Source organism: Panulirus ornatus, chromosome 65, assembly GCF_036320965.1.
Source record: "Panulirus ornatus isolate Po-2019 chromosome 65, ASM3632096v1, whole genome shotgun sequence".
NCBI classification, from domain to species: Eukaryota; Metazoa; Arthropoda; class Malacostraca; order Decapoda; family Palinuridae; genus Panulirus; species Panulirus ornatus.
In genome coordinates this window covers 4,746,042-4,767,500 of record NC_092288.1, presented here as the reverse complement: position 1 = coordinate 4,767,500, position 21,459 = coordinate 4,746,042, and the positions used below count along the sequence as shown (strand labels likewise).

General features: G+C 37.8%; 1 protein-coding gene across 5 annotated transcripts in view; it reads left to right on the top strand.

Annotated features, from left to right (window-relative positions):
- The window catches only part of mbc (myoblast city), a 99,331-nt gene that overhangs the window by 48,207 nt on the left and 29,665 nt on the right, over positions 1-21,459 (top strand). For all 5 annotated transcript variants that reach the window (XM_071657890.1, XM_071657894.1, XM_071657892.1 and 2 more), the window contains 12 exons: positions 801-918; positions 1,471-1,585; positions 4,348-4,571; positions 5,887-6,135; positions 9,399-9,650; positions 10,235-10,441; positions 11,945-12,080; positions 13,387-13,599; positions 14,915-15,129; positions 15,385-15,468; positions 18,321-18,452; positions 19,649-19,758. In XM_071657890.1, coding sequence (XP_071513991.1) covers positions 801-918; positions 1,471-1,585; positions 4,348-4,571; positions 5,887-6,135; positions 9,399-9,650; positions 10,235-10,441; positions 11,945-12,080; positions 13,387-13,599; positions 14,915-15,129; positions 15,385-15,468; positions 18,321-18,452; positions 19,649-19,758 — 2,055 coding nt within the window. The remainder of the gene's footprint in view (positions 1-800; positions 919-1,470; positions 1,586-4,347; positions 4,572-5,886; positions 6,136-9,398; positions 9,651-10,234; positions 10,442-11,944; positions 12,081-13,386; positions 13,600-14,914; positions 15,130-15,384; positions 15,469-18,320; positions 18,453-19,648; positions 19,759-21,459) is intronic.

The window sequence follows — 21,459 nt, the reverse complement described above, 5'->3', positions numbered from 1 at the left end:
AAGTTTTGTGAGGTCATTGTGAAGATTGGTGGTGAAGTAGTTGGGTCTCAAGTCATGTGTAGGTGTGAGTGGGATATTTTGCATGGTTCATTTGTGGATCATTTTTTTCAGAGTCTGGATACTGATGACCTGTGATATTGGGCAGCAGGAGGAGGGAAAGTTGAGTCATTTGAAGGGCTTTAAATTTGGTATTATTTTTCATAAATTTCCAGATGTTAGGGATTTTGTTGTGTGGCCAGGAGTGGTTGAAGATGTCTGTAATTGCTTGGATTGCAACTGGACCAAATTGTGTTATGTGAAAGTTCAGTATGGTTTCGTATATGCATGTAACACCTGTTACCATATTCTGCCCGCCTGTGATTACACCATGAGTGAAAAGTCATCTTTAGTAATGCTGTTGACAAAGGGGAATATAGTTTCATTGAGGAACATTTTCTTTTTATTTCCAAAGGAGCCCATTTTTTCTGTACTATTAGATATAGCACAGCCTTGAGCCTGCAGAAGCCCCTTTAGAGAAAGGGGTCTTGAGGTTATTTTCATATAAGAGTGGTTATGTATAGATATGGCATACATGAGACAGTCATGATTAGGGCATTGAGTTGCCTTTGCCTTCTCAGCTACCATAAAAAAGTAAATATGGCATAAATGTGTGGTATTTAAGTTTCTTTAAATGCCACTTTGCTTTCACCTCAAAAGGGAGTTAGAGCTTTAGTTAGATATACAGTACTATGATAGCCTTTTGGTATTTGTTATGTTTATTGATATTTGTGATGATTATCACCTCCTTTCTTCTTTTACAGTGTTATAGTAAAAGTACTACAGAAATGTTCGCGAGTCATTACTGAGAGAGTTCGAGATCCTTTCAGAGAAGCTGTCTGGTTTAACTTCTTTCACTGTGCCATTGATTTCATCACACAGGTAATACTTTTAATTGTTTTTGCATCCTATTCCTTGAGAATCAAGCACTGAAGAAACATTCTCTTAGTCATTAGGATGGAAGAAATGCATTAAGATGATAATGGAAATAGATAGGAGAGAAACTTAAGATAGATCGTTAGGATTTACAGAAAATAATGGTTGTATGGATTACATTTGGTCTTCAAAATGAATTGATTAATCCTTTTGTTCCTACTGTTATTGGTGTTGATACCATATACTATCATTTTACAGTTATATATCTAGTAGTAATTGTCATAGATGGAAATAAAGATTTAATGTCAGAGGACTGTCACAAGTGGTGAAATGCAAAAAATATGAGTGGCGTATTTCATGGTTGAATTGAATGTTAAGGAAACAGTTTTCACACTGGAGAAACTTAAATCAGATTTCTCAGAGAAGAAGCTTTTAGCACATACAAGGTAGTCCTACCTAGTCAGGTCAGTTGGACTCTTCACACAGAAAGCCCAATACTATAGCATACAGTCATGAAATTACATGTATTATATGGTGGTATTTTCATGTCTTTTGCAGCCATCTTTGCAATTAGAGGATTTCACACAGAGCAAGAGGAACAAAATTTTAAGCCGTTATCGTGACATGCGTCGAGAAACTGCCTTGGAAATCAAGAGTTTATGGTTTAGTTTAGGTGAGTGTCTCTAAAAGATATAACATATATCGTAAGTCTTTCTTCTTTCCATTGTGGTTTGTCATGCAAGCATGAGCATGAGAGAATTCCTCCAAAATATCTATAGAAAAATCAGGGTCAGGACCTTCCAATCATCTGCAACTGTGATGACTCACTCATTTTGGGCCCACCCTTAGCCAGATGCCACCATGATGACATCTTTCTCATACTCACTTCCAGTCTCTCAGAGCTCACAGTTTGTAGATAGCTGACATCAACACAAGTGTGGTCACAGTAGGTACATCATATGATCTCTTCTCAAATCTGAAAAATCAGACTGTACTTTTATCATACTTAAGATGATTTATGATTGAGAATGCTCAATCTGTCTTAAACTTTCTTTAGAATGGTCCCATAGATAAAGGGAGCATGTACTCCCCACTTTTTAGATTGAACCACATTTTCCCTGGCCTTGCTTAGTTAGATAGGATATGATGATGTTTAACCTTCCTTCATCATTTGAGGTTTACTCAAAGTCTCTGTAGCTATTTTTGCCTTTTGTGAATCCTCTCCCTTCCTGTAAAAACACTTGGTTAGATTAGAGCTCACTGGGAGAGTCATGTGGCATGCCTTAGATTTCAGTTCTGTACAGAGAGACTTTCAATTAGTTTCTGATATATATGGTTTACACATGACAGCTATAGACTGGGTGTGAACGAAAGTGTCATTTTTGTCTGTTCCTGATGCTACCTTGATGGGGGGATGCTATTTCATGCGTTGCAGGGTGGCGATGGGAATGGATTAAGGCAGCAAGTATGGATATGTACATGTATTTTTATTATACTTTGTCGCTGTCTTCTGCGTTAGTGAGGTAGCATAAGGAAACAGACGAAAGAATGGTCCATCCAACCCACATACACATGTATATACATAAACGCCCACACATGCACATATACATACCTATACATTTTAACATATACATACATTTACATACACAGACATATACATATATCCACATGTACATATTCATACATGCTGCCTTCATCCATTCCCGCCGCCACCCAGCCACACATGAAAATGGCACCCCCCTCCCCCCTCATGCATGCGAGGTAGCACTGGGAAAAGACAACAAAGGCCAAATTCATTTACATTCAGTCTCTAGCTGTCATGCGTAATGCACTGAAAACACAGCTCCCTTTCCACGTCCCTCTAAGGCTCAGTCCTCTGTCCTTACTGCTACCTCACTAATGCGGGAAATGGCGGGTATGTATGAAAAAGGAAAAAAAATATATGTATATTATTATCATTATTATTTTTATTATTATTGTTATTATTATTATACTTTGTCACTGTTTCCCGTGTTAGTGAGGTAGCACAAGGAAACAGATGAAAGAATGGCCCAACCCACCCACATACACATATATATATACATACACATCCACACACGCACATGTAAATACCTATTCATTTCAACATATACATATATATACATACACAGACATATACATATATACACATGTACATAATTCATACTTGCTGCCTTTATTCATTCCCGTCGCCACCCTGCCACACGTGAAATGACACACCCCTCCCCCTGCACACGCGCAAGGTAGCACTAGGAAAATACACAAAGGCCACATTCGTTCACACTCAGTCTCTAGCTGTCATGTATGATGCACCAAAACTGCAGCTCCCTTTCCACATCTAGGCCCCACAAAACTTTCCATGGTTTACTCCAGATGCTTCACATGCCCTGGTTTAATCCTTTGACAGCACGTCAACCCTGTTATACCACATCGTTCCAATTCACTCTATTCCTTGCACGCCTTTCACCCTCCTGCATGATCAGGTCCCGATCATTCAAAATCTTTTTCACTCCATCCTTCCTCTTCCAATTTGGTCTCCCACTTCTCGTTCCTTCCACCTCTGACACATATATTCTCTTTGTCAATCTTTCTTCACTCGTTCTCTCTATGTGACCAAACCATTTCAATACACCCTCTTCTGCTCTCTCAACCACACTCTTTTTATTACCACACATCTTTCTTACCCTTTCATTACTTACTCGATCAAACCACCTCACACCACATATTGTCCTCAAACATCTCATTTCCAACACATCCACCCTCCTCCGCATAACCCTGTCTACTCGTTATAAAGGAGAACATTTAGTAATTATATTCCTCAGCTTCCTGCTACTCCCTTTACCTCTTTGTCATTTTCCATGAGGTTTCTTAGAACTAAGTCTGCTAGAACTATCGGTTTGAAGAATACCATTGCTTTTAACCCCGTTTCTTCAAAGGAAAGTGCTTGGGATGATAGCAAGTTGGGGGCTCAGTTACTCCTAATCTTAAAAGTGACAGTTCGAGAAGGCTTCATCATTCTTCTCATATTCCTCTGAGAAGGAAGAGCCTTACCATATCCAAGTCCAACTTTGCTGGAGACAGAGGTGCCCTTTTAAAGCAGTTCCACTAAAGTGATTTGCTATCTGTCAGATTAGTCTCCCCTAGTTCTTTACTGAAGATCCAACTTTTTTACCTCATGTATGGGAGAGTGTTAAATGCATTCTGGACTGTACTCTCATATATGGAAGAGTTATATGCTTTCTGGCTCCCCAGTTACAAACAATTCACCTTACCCTCTTTTTTGTCTAAAATGAAGCTTACTCTTTCACAGAATTCTAAAAGGTTTGTTAGATTTGCATGTGTGTGTGTGTGTTTGATGTGATAATGGAAGATTTAAGATTGTTCTCAAATTGATATATTGATTACTTTACAACCTAGGTCAACACAAAATCCGGTTTGTAGCTGGATCGGATGATAGACAGAACATGGTTGGTCCATTCCTTAAGATGACTATGTTGCCTGATGTGGAACTTCGTAAAGCTACCATACCTATTTTCTTCGACATGATGCAGTGTGAATTCTACTCTTTGCGAGATCAAGAGAAGGACCTACCTCCTGACATGGCACGCAGTGACCAGAAGATTAAGGGAAAGTTTAATGAGGTAGGCATTACAGAAAAGCAGAGCTATAACAAAGTATTTTTTAGACAACAATAAACACCATTTCATATATGTTAGAGCTTACAAAATTTTTTGCTTGCACTTTTCTCTTCCTCCTATTTCTGGCTTCTAAACATGCAGGATAGCATACTGCATTTATGAATTCATTGTTACTTGTACTTTTACATTGCTCAGTTTCTCTTTTCTGTTGTACGTTGACATCAGACAACTCATAAAATCCAGTAACTTAGATATCCTAACTGGATCAAAGTACTAACTTTCAGTTTAAATTGGAGTTCAGATTGCTAGAATGTGGTTGAAGCCAACACAGTGCTACAAAAGAAAAAAAAGACAAATAGACTAATAAAGGACTGATACGCACTATTAAGAGAAGGTAATATGATTCCTTGGTCTTAGGACAAACATAGCAGCTCCCATTTTCTTTCTATCAATCTAGCTATATCTGTGACACCTGTTCCCATCTGGAACTCCCTGTGGGTGGTAACCACGGCAATAGGGTCCCATAACTAGTGAAGTCCAGTGCCATTTCTTAGCATTTAGTGCCTCACCTTTTACAGGCCGCTGGCTGAGTGCAACTCTAGGGCACTGCTTGCACAGGCTTCCACCTAATGCTCCTGCCTAATGTTCCAACCATCTACTACCTAGTGTTTCTACCTAATGCTCCTGACTAAGTGTTCCGACCTACTACTTCTATCTGTTGCTCTTACCATTCTGCCACAAGGCAGGGCTAGCACATAGTGCTTACCACAGGATAATCCAGAGTTGCAAAGAATGAGCTGTATGAGTTAAGCACTGTGAAGTGTTATATATGACAAGGAGAGATTATAAGTTTGTGGACAGAATGCCAGTTGTCCATGTGTAGGTAAGGCAAAAAGTACTGGTAATGTGGGTAGTACTGTTAATATATCTCCCTAGCTGTTGGCTGCCTACCAGCTGCTACCAACTCCATTTTATTTCACCTCTTTTAAAGAAGCTACAAGTTAAGATATTTACCATTTACTGTCTGTTGGAGCCCCGAATATGCCCACAGGATTCCATCTCCATTGGTCTTGTCATATGGGTGTGGGAGCTGGACATACATATAACATCACTATAGTTTATAACCTGTGGTCCCCCCCTTGGTGGATATGACCAGTTTCCAGAGTGCTGCAGGAGTCCATAGAAGATCAAGAGCACTTTTAGGGCTGGAATCTGTTAGGGGTGTGGAAGCCTGGAAGGTGAGTCATTTACTGTTTGCTAATGATAAGTTGTCATTGATATTTTGCTCTTAAGTGATTATTTTAATTTTTCTTTTCAGTTTGAGAATGAAATGCTGGAAAAACTAGATCAACTTGTAGAAAGCGGTCATGGTGATGAACACTACCGAGAGGTTTTTCAGAACATGATTGGTGCACTTTGTGAAGATCATGCCACTATGAGGGAACCTGGACGAAAATTGGTCCATACCATTTCAAGACTAATGGATCGACTCTTACAATATCGAACTATCATGAATAATCCTGACAACTCAGCAGAAACACGGATGAGCTGTATTGTCAACCTGCTGGTATAGATATACTTCCCTTGATTCTACTGTTTGAAGATGAGCTCAGTATTATATATCAAGATGAGCTCAATATCATACATCTTTCTTCTTATTTCTTTCCCAAGACAGGCTTTCAGCCTGTCAAGAAAAGCATTTTGCCACCATTCCAATCTATCTTGGAAAACTCCATCTTGTAGTCTGTCTAATCTTCCAATTTTATATTTTGTTAAGATTTCCTGGATGTGAAGTGCTATTTGGGTATTCATTCTTCATCCATTCTATCTAGATGTCTCCACCATCCCAACTTTGCTTGCTCACTGCTTGTGGTTAGCTATATTATATTTTAGTTCTTTCTGTTTTCTTCATTTTATATTCTGTTCTTTGCTTTTTACCCTGAATTATTCTTATTGTATTCATTTCTATGACATGTGTGCTTGTTTCAGAGATGATCATTGTCAATGTTTTAGCTCCATGTGTTAATGTTGGCATGAGTATATAGTGTTGAACGTGTCTTTTAACCTTTGTTGGAATGTGTTTCTCTTTAAATAGTAGAGATAACTTATGTAACTGTGTACTGTAATTTTGTATTTTTTCAATTATTTGTGACTGAATAACTCCCGTAGCTGATAAGTTGACCCAAAGGTATTTGAATTCTGCTGTATGGGGTAGTATTTACTGTTGTAATCATATGGTCAAAATGATATTTTTCAAGTACCATAACCAGATTTGAACCTCATTTTCACTCTACCATCATTTGATACTCTCTCCCATATTTCTGTTGCTTCCTGATGAGATCCTTCATTCATATTACAGTGGCAAATATCATATTTATAGAAGAGATTTGTGATTGGTGGTTCTTGATATTGGATTACCTTATTTATAATTGTTTCCATATATCTAGGTATGTTTGACTAGAAATGGGGCTGTATGCTACCATGATTCACTCCATTGGTTTTATCAAACCATTTCTCATTTTCAAAAAGTGTGTTTACATAACTTATGCAGAGACTTAGAATACCTCTAGATTTTAATATTCTGTCTCCCTTTCCTGTTTTAGCAAGGTAGTGCCAGGAACAGACAAAGCCAGTCTCTGGCTTTCATGTGCAATGCACCAAAGCCACAACCCCCTAGCCAGAACCAGGCCATACAAACCTATCCATGGGTTTGCCCCGGCTGCTTCACGTACCCTGGTTCATTCCACTGACAATACATCAACCCCTGTAAATCATATTGTTCCAGTTCAATCTATTGCATGCATACCTTTTACCCCCAGCATGGTCAGACCCTAGTCACTTAAAATCCTTTTTCACTCCTTCCTTCCATCTCCAATTTGGTCTTCTCCTTGTCCCCTCCACTTCTGACACATTCATCTTTGTCAACCTCTCACTCATTCTCTCCACCTATATGACTGGCTACTATATGTGCACATATACATTTTTTTTTTTTTATTCATTTTTGCTATTTTCTTCAAATTAAGGTAGCATCAAGAACAGATGACCAAGCTTTAGAAGGTAAATCCTGCATTTGCCCATTCCTCTGTTCCTTCTTTTTAAATTAACACAGAATGAAGGGATTTCCAGTCCCTGGCTCCCACACATTTTAGTCACTTTGTTCGACACACAGGATATATGTTTTACATGTTGGCAAGGTAGCACCAGGAACAGCTGAAGAAAAAGACTTTTGCTCACATCCATTCTCTAGCTCTCATGTGCAATGCACCAAAACCACAGCATCCCCCTATCTGCAACCAGATACCCCACAGACCTTTCCATGATTCCCCATAGAGTGCTTCATATGCATTGCATCAATCCATTTACAGAAAGTTGACTGACATCTCTTCACTACTGCACTCCAATTCACTCTTATCCTGTGTATATATGTTCAGACCCCAAACATTCAAAATATTGTTCACTTCATCCTTCAGTATCCAATTTGGTGTAGCCCTTCTCCTTGTCCCCATCACTTCTGACATATATATCCTCTTTGTTAACCTCTCTTCACTCATTCTCTCAATATATCCATACCATTTCAGCATAACTTCTTCAGTTCTGTCAACCATGCTCTGTGTATTACCACTCTTCTTTCTTACCCATCATAACTTACCCAATCAGCCTTCCTTGCACCACATATTGTACTTCCACAGTTCATTTCCAGCACATTTACTCTCTTCCATATATTCTCATATGGAGCCCATGCCTCGTATCCATATAACTCTGTTGGGACTACTATACCTTTAAACATGCCTATCTTCACCCTCCCAAATAGTTACATATCTTTCCACACATCTGTCTCTCACCCACCCACATGACTCCCTTCAGCTCCCATGGTTCGATTTGCTGCCATGACCATCCCAGGTATTTAAAACACTTCACTTCCTCCAAGTTTTCTCCATTCAAAATCCTCCCCTAACTAATCTGTCATTCTCCACTGCTAATTCTAATAGCATTGCTTTAATTCTCATGTACCCTCTAATTTCTCCATTTGCACACTTTCCCAAACTAAGACAAACACTTCTGCAGTTTCTAACTCGAATCTGCCCCCAGCTCTGTTTCACCAGCAAACAGCAACTGATATCTCCCAGAGCCCCCACTGCACCCCCACCCCCTGATGACAGCATATTTGATCCTAACTCCCAAGATCCTTGCATTCACCTCCCACATCACCTGTGAAGTAGCATCTGAAAAGAAAAGCATGATACCTTATGCAACACAAGTATGGAGATGAGATGAAACTCTTAGGAGAAATGTTTGCCATCATACAAATCAAGTGGTGAGCACAGTGCACTAGCCCTGCCACCATGTCACAGTCTCATTGTAGGCACTCATAGATAGGTAGGTAGGTTCCCCAACCATAAATAAGTTAGATTCAACAGCCATGGTGACATCATACATCCCTGCCACAGACCTACCTTTATCTGAAATCACTCACACCCCTCTTTTCTTACACACACACACTCACACACACACTAAACTCTCTTGATAAGAACTCTTCACTGCTTCTAGCAGCTTCCCTCCTACAACTTCTACTGCTTGAAGGCTGTGCTATGATCAGTAACTTGGAAACAAAAGCCTCTGTGGCATGAGAATTTCTGGAATGAGATTGTATTCCTTTTCTTCCTCTGATGATACAGTCTCACCAAAGATAATTCTCCACTCATGGTGTAACATCAGGCAGGTGGCATCCAGTAACTCCTATTGTAAGGGTATGAAATAGAATTCAGGATTAATGTATGTATGTCACTGATTGTTAAAATGAGAACTAATACCCATTTGCAAACTTTTCAGGACTTCTATTCTGAAATACATAGAAAAGAATTATATCTTCGGTATGTTTACAAGCTGTCTGAACTGCACCTGGCTTGTGACAATTATACAGAGGCTGGCTACACTCTGCAGCAGCATGCTGCCCTCTTACGTTGGTCACCAGACCCTCTGTCTTCAGCACTTCGATCACCTCATCACATTTCTCTTGGTCGCCATGATGAATTGAAAGAAAAACTCTACGAAGAAATAATTAGTTATTTTGACAAAGGAAAGGTTAGAATAATTCAGCTCACATTATTTGTCTTTTTATATCTATATATGTTTAGATTTTAATTAATTTTTAGAACTGTATAACTGAACACAGTAGTTATGTTTTCCATATGTTATGTTGAAATCATAGATTTGTGCATCAAAATATATTATTTAGATTTCTCTTTTGATTTCATATAGAAGATTTGTGCATCAAAATATATTATTTAGATTTCTCTTTTGATTTCATATAGAATATCTGTATTTCATAGATGTTTATGTAAAGATTATTGTAGATGAATGAATATTTCAGGAACAATTTGGAAATGAAATTGTATTTATACATCATATACAATGTATTCTATTCAAAAAGATGCTAGTCCATTCCAATTATGGAAACCCAACATATTACATATTGTATTTCTAGTTATATTTTTATTTGTAGGTACATGTTGATTTATAAGAAATTCTTGATAAAGTTTTTGAGATCATTTTGCTAATAAAGTATTATTGAAAAGATGTAAACATATTTGATGCTAGTCCACTCCAGTTATGGAAACTTTTTTTTTTTCTATCTAAATGTGTGCATCTTTTTTGGTTTTCAACAGATGTGGGAAGATGCCTTGACATTATGCAAGGAGTTGGTGAAGCATTATGAGGAAGTTATCATTGATTATGTCAAGCTTTCTGAACTGCTAACCCGTATGGCCGTTTTCTACAAAAACATAATGAACCCTCAAAACCTTCGTCCAGAACCAGAGTACTTCAGGGTAGCTTATTATGGACGAGGATTCCCAGCCTTCCTCCAGAATAAGGTAGAACTTGTATATATCTGCTATTATGATTTGTATATGCTTCATGTTGAAAGCTTGCAAACACCATTCTTACCTGTTTTCTATGCTTAGCACATTCCTTTCCATCTTAAATATGACACTTGACAATACCTTTACTTTCCTCGTCTTTTATACTTAAAAATTATGTCGGTACACCTACATCTAGATTCTCCTGTGCTGAATCAGAGTGATATCACTGATTTGGTTGAAAAGGGCTTGATGGTTCTCAGGGCTTCCTTGACCGATTTCCATTGACTGGGATGTACTCCACTTCTTTGGACAGATTCTAGACCCTGTTCTCTATGTACTCACACATATGCTGTACACTCTTGCTTTTATGTTTGGTATATATTTGCCATTCCCCCAGTTCCTCCAGCTAAGTACAACTCTGACTATTCAGCTTCCTTCCATGATGTATTTCTTCCATGACATCCATGTGCTGAAATCCTCTGTGCAGATAATATCATTGTACTCCATGCCCCACCACAAGGTCTGTTTCGACTCTGCTGGGTAGCAGACTCCAGAGAGAAACTTCAGAAGCTGGTGAAGAGTTTAGGAGAGTGTGCATAATGAGAAAGCTGAGGGTGAATGTGAAAAAAGTGAGGTTGAGAGGTGCAGCAGGGGAATGAGACAGGTTGGTTTTTAATGTATGTTGGAATGGGAAAAGCTGAAAGAATTAACATGGTAGCAGATGGAACCCTTAGGGTTTGAGTAAATTATAGAAAGGAAGAGGGGGCTTAAATGGGTGCATTGATAATTGTGCTGAAGGAGATCATTGTCTCCAAAGGCAAAAAAGAGCATTCATGAAGGTACAGTAATCCTAAGAGTGTTGTACAGATGTAAGTCTTCGGCCTTGAATGGAAGGGATTGGAATGGATGGATTAAGATTCTGAAGATTGATGAGTGGTGTAAGATGGGTTGAGTGTATGAAAAAGGACAGTGTAGAGAGAGGTATGGCAATATGTGCAGTCTGATTGAGAATGCTGGCTAGGATGTGCTGAAATGGTGTGGGCATATGGAGAGGATGAGTGAAGAGTAACTAAATAAGAGCATCTGTGGATCAGAAATGGAGGAGATGGGAGAATGGAGAGAAGAAGGATTTAGGTCATCAGGACCTGAACTGTCCGGAGGGTGAGAGGTGTGCATTGGATAGAATGAATTTAAGCTGTATTATATATGAGGTAAACAACAACATGTCAGTGGACAGAATGTGGCATATGATGCTGTTATGATAAACCATGGAGGAGTGTGTAGGGCTTTGCTTTGATTGGTAGTCTCTTGTTTTGGCACATCATACATGACAACTAGAAATTGGATATGTGTAAATGAGGCAGATGTTCATCTGTTCCTTATCCTACCTCAGTAAGACAGGATAGGCAGTTATGTGTAGAAGACAATAGAAGTAGTTAGTAGATTTACTTCTTCATAAATGTAAGGAATTGAAGAGTCTCCAAGCTTTCAATAACGTTATTTCATACATTGCAGGTGTTTGTATATCGTGGAAATGGATTTGAACGATTAGCAGACTTTACATCACGCATTCTAGATCAGTTTCCCAATGCTGAACTTATGAAGAAACTCACACCACCAAGTGATGAAGTTAAGGAGTCACCACAACAGTGTAAGTTGATATCAGGATTGCTCTTTAGATAAAGTGTTCTCTGTTCATGTTTTCTAAACACAGTAAGCCACTTGCAGCATTGTAAGGTGGGTACTGTTATATGAATATATTTATGAGGAATAAAGTTGGTTCAGATGTTACTTCTTCAGACTCCTCAGATGCTTCATATCTCTGTATGCCTTCGTATCATTTTCTACAAGTTTTATTTCATCCTTCACTGCATGAGCTGTCATGCTGTCGACATGTGTTCTAACCCTTAAGGTGTGCGCTTGCAGCACACAGCTGGCTGCTGCATCCCATAGTTTGTGTGTGGAGACCAGCCACATGGTGGTTGACCATTATGATAGCTCCTTCTTTCCTCTTACAGTAAATCTGTGGGATTTGCTTTTGTCATTTGTCATTCCCTTTTCCCATTACCTATCCATTTAAGATATAGGTATATATAAACACCAGAGGAGCCCACCTTAATCCTTACTGTCTTTTTTTTTTATACAACCTGTTTTACCTTTCATCAGAGATGGTCTTCATTGGAGCATGCGTATGTCCATGCCAGGTCAGCCATTGTTGAAAAAATTAATGAATGTACTGGAACCCTTATAGGCTAAACTTTTTCCCAGTCACCAAAGCTCTAATTTACCTTCAGTTTTTTCTATTGCATGGCAATTTGCAACTTCAGCTCATCTGATGCCATCCATAGTTATTAGCAGTTTCAAATATTTCAACTCATCAGGAACTGATTGACATTGCACTGATTGTCCCTCATTTTCAGAAAGGACGTTACTTTCAAGAGCCTCCTTTCATTGATGAAGCTGACTTGCTTTTCCACTCAGTTTTTTCTAATGATTTGACATTAAACAGTTAATGTGACTTTACTCAGCTCTGACATACACTGCTTATCAAATCACTCACCCATACCCCTGTTTTGGACATTGAAACTTTATTTATTATGAAAAGTAGAATTGTACATAAGTACATAAACAGGTGTTGTTGTTACTGGATTCCATCTGCAAGAGGTTACACTGCAAATGAAAAGTCACCTTTGGTGAGGCTGTATCACTGGGAGTACATTCTAGTCAAATAACTTCTTACTCCAAAGGGGTCCACATTTCCATGCTACTGAAAGTAACATAGTCATTGGCTGTAGGAGCCTCTGGAAATAGGTCCTGGATAACACCTGGTTCCTTAGAGATGGTTCTTGGGTAACACCAGGTTTCTTTCATAGAAAGAAATGTTAATGAGTGCATGAAGAGGAACACCTTCAAATTATGTTCAGTTTTGGTTGAATTATTTATCTTCCATTTTCTAGTCTTGCAGATAAGTAAAGTTGACTGTGCAATGCAAGAAGAAAAATTTTCATCTGCACATGTCTCAGAACAAATTCAGAGTTATTACCGAGCTAACCATGTTAAGGTCTTCACTTACTCACGCCCCTTTCATCGTGGACAGAAGGACCCTACAAATGAGTTTGCCACTTTGTGTATTGAGAAAACAACACTCCAGACCTCATATTCCTTACCTGGTATGTTGCATTATCCTTATTATCTGATTTCATGATCTTATCATGTATATATGCCTTCAGAATTAATGCTGCTTCTTACAGTACAAATTCATGTGTTACACTGTGTCCTGGATACTAGAATGCATATATTGATATAGATTGTTTTTGCTTTTCAAACACAATAAGTGATACATTATTCCCCTGTATTTACTGGCTTTGGGCCATCGCATATATTATGTATAGTGCCCTTACATAAGGCCAAAATGAATGTTCAGATTACAAAGGTATGCATTTGTTGATTAACTAAGCTCTATGGGAGAGTGGTGATTGAGTGAATGGTGATATGCACAGAACTTGTGATTGGGGAACAAAGCAGAGAACAGAAAAGCTTTAAATTGGGCCACTTAGTGTTGATTAACATGAAAAATACCCCAGAAAAAAGTGTATGCGATGTTAATAGATCAGTATAGATCGATATTCAGTACAAGAAAAAAATTTTTTTGAAGAATTTCATCTCTTGAGCCAAAATGCCATCACAGATACAGTACAGAAATATATGAAAATTACATAATTTTCCTGTAAATTCTTTGTTTACCCTCACAACTTCCAGATAAAAGGTACAGGTTTACCATTTCTAAAATTTCTTCTCTACAGATGTATACATAACACTTAAAATTACTGTACTCTCTCCAATTTGCTAAGAAGGCCCCATGAGAACTGATCAGTTGTAGAAACTTGAATGTTCATTTTCCGAATTTCTTAGGTAAAAGATTCAAAAGTAGAAATTAACAAAGCTCATGACCATGAGAAGTTTTTTCAGTTCTTCAATAGTTAGGCTGTTTGATCATGACATGAATAGATAGAAACAAATAATATAGGTTATGAAAACAAGAGGAAAATCTATATGGCAAAAAAATGTTTTTTTTTCTTTCAGTTCTGAGCCAACAAAATAAATTGACCCTTAGTGTTTTATGCCAATTGCATCAGCATTAAATATACCTCAGCATTTATGTCATAAGTTCTTGCAGGAAAACAATTTCAGTGAGCATCTTAGATTTAGTCATAGGTAGATGTATCACATCTGTGTTCTTGAATGTTGTACTGATATGCTGGCCTATTGTGAAGTTTATCATCTGTATTTCCAGCTCATTACCTCACCTTAAAATTTCTCAGACTTTACATGCGACTTTAGCAAAGTCATAATCATTGTGAATAGCATTATATAATTATATATTTGTTTGTTTATTGTGTCATTAATCTATAGTTTCCTTTAGTTAGTAAATGAAATTTTCATGAAAGACTGATAAAGACTGAAAAGGTAACTTTTGTATCTCAGGAATCCTTCGGTGCTTCCAAGTAGTAAGAACCAAGTCAATAGAATTGTCTCCTCTTGAAAATGCTGTAGAAACTATGTCCTCTGCAAACAGAGAGGTATACAATTTGGTTAAGAGATATGTTCAAGACTCCACTTTGCCACTACATCCACTTACAAGAAAAGTTTCAGGCATGGTGGATGCTGCTGTCATGGGTGGCATTGTAAATTATGAAAAGGTATGATTTACAGTAGATATTTTTGTTTTGAAATCTTACTTTGTGATAACATAGTAGATTTCACGTCTTTTACAGGAGGTGTGTACAAAAAGATAACATTTGATATTGTCATTATGATTAGCCACAAGGTGATTGCTTTTCCATATCAATTCAGAATTATTCATGTTTCCAATTATCCAACTGTTATTGTGAAAGCTAGAAAGCACAAGATGTTTGATATTTTTTCTTTCCATTTACAAAATATTTTTGATTTAGGCATTCTTAAGTGATGAGTACATTGAGAGTCATCCCAGTGATGCAGAGAGGTTAGACAACCTGCGCCATCTCATTGCTTCTCAGGTAAAGCATATATTTGAACTTCTGCAGTACAGAATATATTCCTAGAAATAACCCTTTTGAATTAATTTTGAAATGCACTAGAATGTTAGATAAGATACTTTGTTACATGAAGATGAGATCACTTTTTTCCCTCACTCTCTTATTCAGTAAACAAGATGTGCAATGAACACTTCACCATATCCCTGCCATAATGACAAAATCTTGGCATAGTTACTCATAAGTAGGTAGGTACTGTATCTCCACCACAGTCCATAGTAAGGCAGCATATGTTGAAGCTCCAATCTAAACTAGAAATATTTTACATTTATAATGACACATAAAAACCAACTCAGAAACAGTAGATGAAACAATCTTCAGAGGCCTTATAATTTTATTAAAGATCTTTTTTTTTCTTTTAAACTATTCGCCATTTCCCGCGTTAGCGAAGTAGCGTTAGGGACAGAGGACTGGGCCCCTTTTGGAATATCCTCACCTGGCCCTCTCTGTTCCTTCTTTTGGAAAAAAAAAAAAAAAACGAGAGGGGAGGATTTCCTGCCCCCCGCTCCCTCCCCTTTTAGTCGCCTTCTACGACACGCAGGGAATACGTGGGAAGTATTCTCAATCCCCTATCCCCAGGGATAAAATTATTAAAGATAAGAGTGTGAAAAGTACAGGCAAGATCAACTGAGTGTTTGAAATAAGAGAGATTAGTGTATAACAGTGCTTTGTTTAATTGATAACTACAGAGAAGTATTCTGTAGTATTAATTATATTGGAATTATCTGAGAAAACATTGTATAGGGACAACAGTGGTAAAAAGGTGGGTGAAAGATTTCTGATGTAAGTTATGTATTCGAACTGCCACCATATGCAGTAGCTGAGAACATAAACAAAGTTTGGTTCAAACTGTTTAAGACAGGACACCATTACTGATGCCAGTATTTGACATTACAATACCAGATATTGAAAAACAGCTAAAAGCAAGGAAAGAATGAAAACCCCACCACGGGACTAGATGGGATAAGACCAAAACTGTGTAAGGCTTTGAATGAAAGTTAAATATGCTTAGAGAAACTGATGGCATGTTTAGATAATATCAGCCAAGATACTGATATTCCACCAAGCTAGAAAATGTTGAAAACAAATTTGTTGCCAAAAAAGTGAATCTAGAAACGAAGACCTAAGTCTTGTTGCATTCGTGTGGAAATGGCAAAAAACATATATAGAAAAAGGAAAAAATGCAAAAATGGCAGATTATCCAGTTGAGATGGACCCACTTAATGATTTCCATTCAGGCTTTACAAGAAAAACAGATCACAGATAGCATATTTATTTTAAGCTATTGTATCAAAGATTGTTACATATTAAAGCATTTTATACTATATCAGTGAATAGAGTTAAGCTTCTAGAAATCTTGCTAAAGTAATGTTGATAAAAGAATTATTAATGTCATAATCAACTTATAAACACAAATGATAGCACCCTTGATTTTTTTCAACAAAAACAAGCACAGATTGAAATCACATCAGTTATTAAAAAGCTTTGCAAAGATCCACTGTGCTAGTCCATCTCATAACCTTGTGCTAGTCCTTCTCATAACTTTTCATATTATTAAAAACCTTAAAAGGAAACATAGTGGATTCAAAATTCATTTCCTTCATAACATCCTAGCACTTTTCTGTGCATATGATTGACTAATGCTTGCACACATTATAGGCTAATGAGAGGCTTTTCGAACAATAATGGAAGTGGCTGTAGAGTATGGACTAGAAATAAAAATGCAGGAGCAGTATCCTAATGTACAATGAGAAAAGAAGCAGTCCACTAAACGAAATAAATGGGATCAAAATATCAAGTTTGAAATACCTAGGATTACGCTTAGTCAACAAAAGACATTGCTTCACTGAACAAAAAAGCCGTGCTTGAATAAAGCCAAGCAATTGGCAGATTTGATACACATACTCAGATATATTGACAGTACTCCCTGCCTGAGTATTAGGAGGGTTAGTGATGGCTGAGTAGTGAGACAGCATTTCATTGGTCATCAAGTTGCACTCCTCTGACCCTGGTAGCTGTCTTTTCTTTCTGCCTCACCCACACATGGACAGCTAGCATTCTGTCCGATAACATACAATCTCTCCTTGTCACACATGGACTGCTAGCGTTCTCTCCACAAACATACAATTTCTCCTTGTCATACATAACGCTTGACAACACTTAACTCACACAGCTCATTCTTAGTAACTCAAGATTTTCCTTTGGTGAGCACTATACATTTGTCCAACCCTTTGGCAAATTGTTGGGAGTAATAGACAGCAGTAGTAGGTTGCATCATTTAGGAAGGAGCATTAGATAGAAACATTCGGTAGAAGTAGTAGGGAGAAAGGAGCCTCACTCCTAACAGGTCGCTGGCAGAGGGTAACTCTAGCACAGTGTTTGCAGACTCCTACCTATGCCCCTATTGACTACTTCTACCTAATGTTCCTACCTACTACTTCTTCCTAATGCTCCTGCCTAAATATTCCTGTCTACTACTTTTGTCTATTGCTCTAAAAATTTTGCCAAAAGGCATGGCTGGTGCATAGTGGTAGTTGTTAGTTGCTAGTTTCCAAACAGAATATCTGGTTAGGGGAATGAACTGTATTCTAGAATAGATGTGCTTATAGCATATTTGACTTTGGATTTTTTGTGGAAGTAAAGAAGTTTAGAAGGATTTTTTGTGAGAATTAGCAGTATTAAGAAAGAGGAGCGAGTGAAGAATGATATGTAACATGTTTAGTGCAGAATTGGAAAGGTTTTACTAATATTTTGAATTTTCTTTTTTTAATGTAATATTTTAATATTCTTAACATACAGTATCTGTTCACTTACAGATACCACTTTTGGAAGCTGCTTTATCTATTCATGCCAGCCGAGTAACTGAGCCCATTGCTGGCTTGCATGAACACATGGTATCATCTTTTAGTAAGATGAAAGCACAAGTACAAGAGAAGTATGGAGAAGCTGTAAGTGAATGGGAAAATTATTTTTCATCTTCACCATTCAATAGTTTGCTTGGTATTTATTTTCTTTTTCTTTTCTCTCTCTTTTCATTTGTCAAGCTCCTTCCCATAACTATTTACTCCTACTGGTAACAACAGGCATTAAAGTGTGGTAGTGCTTCTTGGTAGCATAGAAGTACAAGTTTAAAATCTCTGTTCAAATTCCAGAAGACTGAGCAGTGTTTAAGTAACTGATATATTTCTAATTTTAGAAACTGATTTTTCCAGTGTGCCCAGTTTAAGGTCTAAGTACATTATTTTCAAATGCAGCATTTCTGTAAATCTAATGCAGCTTTTTAAATGTTATTTGTATGTGCAGGAATCTCACACTACATAGAGTTGGTGCATTCTAGAAGAGGCTGTTTAAAGTGAAATCATCTCAAGTAATAATAGGATTCCATCGTAAAATGGGGATTACATTGCAGACCATCTCTCTCACACCCAGCACCGCATTTCCAATATTGGCTGTTTTAGAAAATTACAACAGGAGATATGTGTACACCTATAGATCCAAGTCATTTACATTCCTTCACTTCATGTGATACTTTTTTTTTCTTTTTTTCTTTTTTTTACTTTAACTTCATCCCACCTCTTGCTACCCTAGCTTACACCAACACATCCACCTCTTGCTACCCTATAAGACATATCCCACCTTTCACATACAACACACCTTTCTCTTACATGTAATCGCTGCTTCCCTAAATACCTCCCATTACTCGCCCACTTCCCAAGTATCATTTACTCTCACCTTTTACCATTTTCACCCAGTCTCCTGGAATCTTCTCACTCAAGCTTCTCCTAAAGTATGGACATACAAATGGATATATCCTGTTTTTGGAGTGAAACAGTGTTTTAAGCCCCTACCAAGCATGTGCTTTCACATAAGAAGGAGGGATTTTTGAGATGGGGTGCTGCAGATGTAAAGCTCTCTCCCCATAGAGTACAAAGAGGTATTTACCCATAGGACTTTCCCTGTGGTAGTGAAACGGTCCTCCTTAATCCAAAACATATATTTTTCACATTCAGATAAGGAAAGGATTGATTGATATTGACTAGGTTTTCTTAGTAGTATGATTGTACCCAATTGTGATTTGCAATAATCAACAGAATCGTAGCTCATGAATATATTTGAATTATTTTACTTTTCGTTCTCGGAACAGGAAATGCCAGAAGATTTGCGAAATGAGGTTTGTCCATTAAGGATCCATTCTCTACTGAGTATGAATAGTGAACAATCAGCACGCTCTTCCTATCTCTACAGCACTCAAGAGTGAGTTTTTGAAATGACCAGTAATATCTTTATTCTAATGGTAGTTCTTTAAGAAAAAATTATTTCTTTTAATTATATTTATGATTATAAGTATATGCCTAAATCTTTATATTGTTTCTTTTGATATGTATTGGTATAACTTTGTTTCATTACTTCAGAAGGGCACCAAAGGAACCCTATCTAACTATTCCTCCTCCAGTGTGGAGTGCAGCCTCAGGCTGTCCCAGGCAGTTGTGCCAGGCCATGGGTCAAAGCCAAACAATTTGTGTACCCACTTTAATTTTTTCAGCATAAGGGGAGGATATCCCTACTATCATTCCCCAACTACTAATGCATCTTGGCGACATTAACCCCAGCCCAGGGCCCCCAAAGTACATTTGACTACGGTGCCAAACTCGCATCACCAAAATGCTACTCCTTAAGATGCAACATCTGTGGTATCAACTCCCCTACACATCTCTACCCTTTACATAGGATTACTCAGAGTTATGAAAATGAAACATTAAACCTGAAACAGACACCCAAAGCTCCTACTTAAATGCACACACTCACTCCCTGAAGAACAGAACAATGCTAAGCAAACCCTGAGATGAGACTGCTAGTCTCATTATTCTTTGAAGATATTTCTGATGTCTATAATGTCTGCAATACTGCTTTTATGGGGAAAAAAGCATTTCTTTGGCCTCCCAGACCATCTTTTTTCTTTTGGAGGGTCTTCATGATATGTTCTAGAATCTAGAGGATGTGGAATCACTCCTTGAATATACAATACATTAATGATTATGAATGAGAATAATCAGTATTTCTTGAACTTTCTCCAGAGCAGTCCCATAGGTAAAGGAAGAAGGGAGTTCCCTTTTTAATTACTGATCGACGTTTCCTCAGGCCTTGCCAAATCAAATGGGATGAGATGTTTAACCTGAGTGTTGTTTAATTCATCATATATACTTTATATCATCCTGAAGGTTTACTAAAATTATCTGCAGATTCTTCTGCCATATGTGAATCCTGGTCCTCACTAACAGAGCATTTGATTAAATTAGGGCTCATTAGAAGTCTTTGGACTTGCCTTTCCATTTCATGCAAAGTGACTTTTATGCATTCTCTTATATCAGAGCTACAGTACATACAATAGACTGTCCTGTTTTGATAAAGGAGAGCAGTTAGAATTGTTTCATCCACACCCTTCTGTGACCATGTTCACCATGAGTCCATTTAGAAGGTTCTTAAAAGTAAATTTTTTGGAACATTCAGTATGAAGAAAGCTGCTGTTATTAGCCTTATTTGCTTAAAGGAAAGTGATTGGAGGAGAAAGAGTTTAGTACTCTTACTCCCATTCTTGAAAGGAAAAGCTCTAGATGGTTTTGCCATTTGTTTCACACTCCTCTGAAAAGGAAGACCCTAGGTGCATTGATGTCCAACTTTGCCAGAGGCAGAGGCCTTTCTAAGGCAGATCTTTCAAGGGCATCATGCTAAGTCTTCAGTTATGTTCCCACAACATAGCTTCTTGCCAGGTGAAGAGCAGAATGCCTTATACCTGGATGAATCTCTTGGCATCCTTTTGGACTTCCCCTGCAAGAACTGAGGGGAATATTGATTTTGTACACCTTGGAACCATGAAACTTCCTGCAGTTAGAGGGATCTCCACTTATATTAAGAAACTCATGTCTTTGGCTCGGTAAGAAAGGTGTCCTCTGCCTT